Below are 7,308 nucleotides of genomic sequence, written 5' to 3' on the forward strand. Positions count from 1 at the left end.
TCCGATAAGTTAGGGATTTGCATAATCTTCCCAAAAAGTTGGAGATTTGGTTGCGTGACCTATCCATGCAAGATGGAATGTTCTAGAACGAATGTCTATGATTATTTATTTATAATAAAATAATAGGTAATGACCAGATCGGGTTGGCCGATTCGGGTCATACCTCGTCAATGTTGTTTTTTTAAAATAAATAAATGCTTGTGTAGTGACTAGTCGCAAATTAACAACATGTTTACTAGGGTGGGCTTTACACACTAGCTATTACCGTGTATAAAAAACTGGTGTTAGGATCGAAACCGGAAAAAAAAAAAAAAAAAACGAAACTGGTGGTTTCAAACTTAAACAAACCGACGGTTTGTAGACCGATTAGTATGTTTGATCTTTCAAACCTGTTTTAAAAAACCTATTTTTTATACACAAACTGGTTAAAAACCGGCCCAAACCGGTTAGACTAGTTACTGTTTTGGGTTTAAAAATTGGTTAGTAACCGAAACTGGTTATAAAAAAAATACCGGTTTTTGTTTTGAATGAAAAAACTGGTTCGGTTCAAAAACTAGTCCGGTTTAAAAAAAACGATTTGTACACATTTAGCTATTACTCTTCCAACATCAATTGATGCCAGCTTGGGTGGAAGTAGAGGTGCAAACCAGGCTTTTTCTAATACCTGAGTTCGGGTATATACCTGGGTACGGGTATGATCGGGTTTTGACTTTTCAGGTATTGGTCATACCCGGGTTAGGTTCGGGTCTGCGTTTTGGCCAGAAAATCTATACCATGTGTACCCGGGTTCAGGTAGGGTTCGGGTTTTCAATACCCGGGTATTAGAATACCCTATTTCCGGGTCCGTGTAGGGTTCGGGTATTGGTCGGGTAGGGTTCGAGTATTGATCAGGTATGGCTCGGGTTCGGGTATAGATCGGGTTTTTCGATTCATTTTTTTGGCATAAAACATAGAAGTATAGTGTAAACCTTTATATTTACATATTGTATGCCTTAAAATTTGCCCAAAAGGACTCACACAAGCTCTAAACGTTCAAAAAAGTTGTTGTACACAACGCATCCGGGTATTACGAAAACCCGGGTACAGAAATGGGTACGGAAAAACCCGGGTTCCGATTCGAGTATTGAACAGAATATAGAATCAGCTATTGGTTAGTTGCAGTTTTTTCATTTATGTAACATAATTTGCTTGTGAATTCTCTATGCAAGCTACTGGTTGATGTGATTTGAGAAAAGTTCAACCTTGTTAATTCATTTGAGTCAATACCCTGCCTTTGCTAGCTCGTTTTTGGCACATTGAGTGGTGATCCAAGGTAATGTGTTCTAATTGTAACTTTCCATTAAAAGCATAGCCCTACAATCAGCTTGCTTGGGTGGTGTATCTTTACCGCCAGACTAACCGTAGTTTTTCGACCATTTATTTTAAATCACGTGTTGTTTAGGCTGACAAAACAATGGAGTCAAAATAATAGCGTCATCAAAAATTAACCTATTCCAAATAAAATTAATAAAATACCATAGCAAATCAAGATAACATATGTAAATCATAGCAAGTTACATGAAATACCACCAACACCAAAAGGTTCAAATATCCAAACAAAATTTTTAAATCAAATCAACATGCACACAACTTGATTAGCAAAAGATTAACAACTTGATTAGCAAAAGATTATTAGACACAACAACCGGATGACGTCAAACTTGACTTGATTATTTAAAAGAAAACACATATAGTAAATTTAACCAATAATGATAACAAATAAATATCATAAAATAACAAAATAAACATTAATTAATTTTAAAAATAGAAAATAGAACAAGAAGAAAAACCAATTATTTTAGTATTGTGAAACACACCGCTTTCCACTAAATACGAGAAAGATATTACTTTTTAATGACGGACCCACTATGTTTTGAGAGAGCGGAAGGGGTTGCTTTAGCAACACCCTTTCTTCTTCCAGTTCCGTACTCTTTCCATTCAACATACAAACACAATGATATATGATGAAATACAATTTACATCACCCACAAAACTGGAACATATAGAAAGTGCAATTCCAGTTGGTGGATGAACATATAAGCATCCAAAACGACACCCTATGAACATATATTTTATGAACTCTAGGTCAAAACTGGGCCTCCATGAGAACTACATACAGTAGATTCAAGACTAGACAAGTAAAAAAGAAGATACACACTGCCCCTACAATTTAACAAGCTTACGAGAGTCCATATCGGACTCTCTTAGATAAGTTATAGATTATATTTGGGCACGACAAATAGTCGATTCAAAGGCAAACATGCCTATTTAACAAGACGTTAGTTTTTTTGGGTGCTTGAAATCTTGTCATCTGATTCATTTTCCGCTTGCTGACAAGATGGTTTCTTGGTCACCACAGTTGGACCCGTCTTAGATCCATGAACCTGGTAGATTACACACAAGATGACTTTCAGGTTACAGTTTCAGGTTATAGAATTTGATTAAACCAGACTAGAGTTCGTAAAATGGGCGGGGATCCAGGCATCGTTAATCTGGGTTGGGTTTACCCACAAATACTTTTAATCATTTATTTAACGTTTTTAATTATAAATTAATGCATGAAAAAGTGAAAACTTATAGTTACAAAAAGGGGCTTAGTGCATAAAAGTGTGACCAATTTTGGTTAAATTTATTAGTTACTTTTAAGCGACCAACTTAAAAGTTCTCTATTTGGTGGTTAAGGTTTCCACATCTACCTCAAATTTATTAGTTCCGTGCATAGTTCCGTACTACTTTTCTATATTAATACACCAATATTTTAGAACTTTTGGTACTAATTAGATGATACTAAAAAATATATAATAGGTTTTGTTTATTTTGTTTAAAGAATTGGGTATTATTTTTCTATTATATATGATATCTTTAACTTTTTTCGTTGTGCGCTTTTTTTCTCAGGCCCGCGCTTTTTTGGCGCTTTGCGCCTAGGCCCCAGGCGAAGCCTGTGCGCATTGAGTGCACCTAGCGCCTTTGATAACTATGGTTCCGTGCATCAAGTTTAAGAGTTAACAAAAGTAGAGAAAAGAAATTTGTTGTCTTCCATTATTTTACTGTAAAATTGATTACCCAAAAATAGAAATTGGACCAAAATTTGTTGCATTACATTTGATGCAAAAAGACCTTGCAAAAAACACAATTTTCAAAAGAATGACACTCACAAATTCTATGCACTAAAATAAAAACTGTGACAATTTCAACCCACTTGTTTGATTTTATCCATTTGACCCACTAAAAATATAACACCCCAAAATCAACCTATTTAAGGTAAGAGCATCGAATGATCACCTCAAAACCAAAAAGAAGAGGCTTTAGTGCATCTTACCTTTACATTTGGTTTGAGAGGTAAGGAAGTAGGCATGTTAGATGAGTCTGAAGGCCTATGAAACAATAAATGCGCTACTGTTCGATCTATGGGGTTTGTATCAGTTTCCATATCCATATAGCCAGTGTACCTAAAACACAACATCAAAAAATTCAGGTAAAACAGTATTGAACGCAGTCACAACAGGCTTGTAACAAATATGAGGTTATAAATAAAAGGAATCAAAGTGAAAAAAAAAAAAAGAAAATAATTGTGACAAATTTACAAATTCACCAGGGTATGACATCTAAAAAAGAGATATGTCGGCTAACCAATCCAATAGAATATTAAGATAAAAGAGACAAGAAAACATACTTGCTAGCCCCCTCGGTCACTAAGGGCCCGCCAGTACCAGTGCCATCGTTTATGCCAGCATAGTTATGTCGTTGTTCTGCACTTCTAGCCAAACGGTACAGGCTATCCCTTATACATAATTTAGTCCTCAGATCCAACTGAAAAGTACACAGGTTCAAACCATACAACTTAAAAGGTTAGCAATACAATCAGGGAAAAAAAGCAGCTTGTGTGCCTTGTACTGCCCTATTTAATTACTGCACATGGCTGTCTTTGCTTTCAACATCTGTTGGTGAAGTGTTTGATAATGATAATAATAATAAAATAATGATGATGTCATGTGGGGTTTAGGTTTATATCATGACAGAAATAATGCAACATCATATTACCTGAAGCATAGCCTGTTGCAGCTGGCGAAAAGTAGTTGCTTCTAGTGAGATTTCATCCAGCTCAGTACTAAGTGATGAATTCAATTCTGATGACGCCCCCTTTTGAGTGCCCTCCATATCACCTTGAAATTCAATCTTGTTTTCAATCATATGGAATTGCCTTTTGGATTGAGACATGTCATTTTCTGAACCCTGGAGAATCATACCTGATTGATCTTGATTTTGATATCCAGTATATAAAGGCTGACTAGAACTCTCCATTGAAAGAACCTGCCCTGATGCTTTACTTTCAGATTTGATCTGAGTCATCATCGAGCCATCTGGAGATTGCATTGAAACATGATCATGCCCTAGATGCAGATAACCGCTGCTTTGCATGTAGTCAACAGAATCATGTCCCAAGTTTCTATTTTGCTGCCAATTGTCCATTGAGGTGATATTTTTATCAAATGTACCACTCGAAGATGTTCGCATGTCGGTGCCTTTTAAACCAAATTTTCCTAAGCCATGGCCTGATGTCAATCCTTCTGTCAGAGCTTGTTGTCTTGACTGCTCCTTCTGCAATGCAATTAAAGAAACATGAATAATGATGATGTAACATTATACCAATATGGTTCAATTTCACAAAATACAACAAAACAACCTGATCTTTGTCCTTAAGCTCATCTTTGCTTTCAGGCACAAAACTAGATGTCCTATTATCTGATTCTCGATGTTCATGATCCTGTGAAATATTCGTTAAAGCACTTGGCTCTGAACTAGGAAGCTTAAGATCCATCTTCAATGTATCATCAAGTCCTCTAGCTGGATCGTCTGATGTAAACCATACCAATTCATCGTCATTTCCAGTAACGCCTAGTCCAAATGACGAATCACAATTGCTGCAACATATAATTATGTATTTTGTAATTCAAAAGAAGAATTCTAATTCCTTAAAATGATAAATTGAACATGTTTTAGTTATTTGAGTGAGAATTACCTTAACATCCTGTCCATGTCCTCAAAATATCCAGCATCCGGCCAGCCATAATCATTGGAGAATAAGTTAAGATCATTGTAGGAGTTCCTATCAACTGCACCAGAAGAATCTTTAAGGATTCCCTCATCTGTGCTTAATCCACTACCAGAGTTGATGTTGCTACTTTCGAAGCAATTATTTGATAGTTTACCATCATCAGACTGTACAGTAGGCATGTCTTTTGCTGAGCCAGCATCACCAGAAGCAGCGAATACATCATCAAGCATATTAGACCAAGTATCTTTTTCCATTATGTTTGTTTCTTTATTTAAAGTCTTAAAGACTCTCTCTTCATTGCTTTGAAGAGGAGTCACATCAAGCCGAGGCTTCTTACATACGTCACCATCACATTTATCTTCACTGCCTTGATCGTCAGTAGGGTGGGGCACTATATGATCACCACTATGTTCAAAATCATCCCAGATAATATCTTCAAGCTGTTACATCAATTACAAAAGTTGGTTATTGTAAAACTACAAGCATCTAGTAGGTGTACAAAGAAGGAACAAAATAATTAAATGCTAGTTCCACATATGAAAATACTAATCCAACACACAAAACATGTCTGATTCAATGCCATTGGCAAATGATAACTTCATAGCAGCTAGAACTAGTTTCCATGTGCAATTAAAACTTTTAACAGCTGTTAATGTGCATATTAAACTTAATAGTATCTTTTTCACTCTACACCTATCCAAATCTGGGTACAAAAGGCATATAACAACATCAAACATTCGTCATCCGTACTGATGCTAGGTTCTAGAAGTTCATGTGAACAAAACGATTACCTAACATTGATACTAGCCGAATTCCATATTTTACATACTATCAAACAGCTTAACAAAGACAAAGCTCTACCTCATAAATCGACAAGTCTGACATTCCTTCAAATTTATCCAGCACTGATATCGCGTCCCACGAACTGATCTGTGGTCATACTTGACCAAAGTAGCAGTAACAATATAGCAGACAGAGCACCCTTACCTCTGTTCAAGAAATCAACAGTCCAACTAAAGCCAAATATTTCAATATTACACCTGACAATAAAAAAAATCATTTCATTTAGAAACACAGTCCAACTCCACAACAAGTACATCACAAAAAAATCTAACAAAACAATTACTATTCACTTAATTCTTCTTTTATCAACTATAGCAACACATCCAATTCAAAACAACATGAAATCACAGCTCATAACAAGTTTCAATCAATAACAATCAAACTAACCAAACAAAACAGTTAATATTCATCTAATCCTCCTTTCATCAGCTACAACAACACATCCGCTATTGAAACAACATGAAATCAGTCAGTCACAGCTTCATAAACAGATTTCACTCAATAACAATCATATTAAACAAACAAAACAGTTATATTCATCTAATCCTTCTTTCATCAACTATAACAAACACATCCGATTAAAAAAAATGAAATCATTCAATCACAGTTCATAAACAGATTTCAATCAATAACAATCAAAATTAAACAAACAAAGCCTAACAAAACAGTTATTAATCATTAAATTCATCTTCAATCAGGTACAACAACAAATCCGATTATAACACAACAGGAAATTAGTCAATCACAGCTTTACAAACAGATTTTAATCAATAACAAACAAACAAACAGTTATACCAGATCTACCGTAAACGTGAACGTGAACACACCGGCTGAAAATTCGGATAAATTTCGCCGCGAAACTGAGCAATTGATATCCACAAAACCCTAGCTCTGAATCCGCAACACACAAATCTCGTAGGTTCTAGAGAGAGAGAAAATAAAAAGTAAAATAAAATAAAAAATGGGTAGGGAAAATAAGGGAGCGTTGATTTGGTGACACGTGGCAGGGAGATCAAAATAAGTGTGAAGGAAGAGAGAGAATCTGGAAATTGGTGGACGAGAGGGATGGATGGTATACGATCTGTTTCCATCGTATAGCCGTTCAAAAAAAATCTGTTTCCATCGTATGATTGTGCCACGTGGATATTATGGTTGCCACGTGGTCCCCATGGGTAGGCAAGTGGTGGTTCTGGTGGACGCTAGTGCTCTCGTAAGGTCAAAGTCTCCTGTTTTGGGTTTAATATAAAATAAAATATTTATTGTTAAAAGAAATGTTTTGGATTTTTTCTTGGTTTTATGCAATTTTTTTTTTACTTTTAAGAGTTAATTACATAGTTAGTCTTTATGGTTTGCACAAAATAAGATACTTA

General features: G+C 35.5%; 1 protein-coding gene across 8 annotated transcripts; it reads right to left on the bottom strand.

The window, feature by feature from the left end:
• Positions 1 to 1,985: 1,985 nt before the first annotated feature.
• Positions 1,986 to 7,001, bottom strand: LOC110928976 (protein LNK1). 8 transcript variants are annotated; one of them, XM_035988301.1, is made up of 10 exons: positions 6,734 to 7,000; positions 5,957 to 6,135; positions 5,250 to 5,535; positions 5,060 to 5,153; positions 4,724 to 4,961; positions 4,287 to 4,638; positions 4,081 to 4,202; positions 3,713 to 3,849; positions 3,359 to 3,488; positions 1,986 to 2,423 (listed from the first exon to the last, which is right to left on the bottom strand). In XM_035988301.1, the coding sequence occupies exons 2-10, from the start codon at positions 5,978 to 5,980 to the stop codon at positions 2,319 to 2,321; spliced, it is 1,488 nt and encodes a 495-aa protein (XP_035844194.1). In that variant the 5' UTR covers positions 5,981 to 6,135; positions 6,734 to 7,000; the 3' UTR covers positions 1,986 to 2,318. The 8 variants fall into 8 exon arrangements, with proteins under 8 accessions (XP_035844194.1, XP_035844195.1, XP_022027745.1 ...); XM_035988302.1 differs by having other exon boundaries at positions 6,766 to 6,942; XM_022172053.2 differs by having other exon boundaries at positions 5,060 to 5,535; positions 6,734 to 7,001.
• Positions 7,002 to 7,308: the final 307 nt, after the last annotated feature.

The sequence above is a fragment of the Helianthus annuus genome, chromosome 3 (assembly GCF_002127325.2).
Source record: "Helianthus annuus cultivar XRQ/B chromosome 3, HanXRQr2.0-SUNRISE, whole genome shotgun sequence".
Lineage (NCBI taxonomy): Eukaryota > Viridiplantae > Streptophyta > Magnoliopsida > Asterales > Asteraceae > Helianthus > Helianthus annuus.

What these genes read in the sequence shown, in the direction of transcription:
- LOC110928976 (XM_022172051.2), bottom strand. Translation starts at nt 5,980, where the DNA reads ATGTCAGACTTGTCGATTTATGAG. An exon ending in CAGACTTGTCGATTTATGAG is followed by an intron (nt 5,536 to 5,956) that starts GTAGAGCTTTGT and finishes TTGATGTAACAG; the next exon opens with CTTGAAGATATTATCTGGGA. An exon ending in GTGACCGAGGGGGCTAGCAA is followed by an intron (nt 3,489 to 3,712) that starts GTATGTTTTCTT and finishes GTTGTGTTTTAG; the next exon opens with GTACACTGGCTATATGGATA.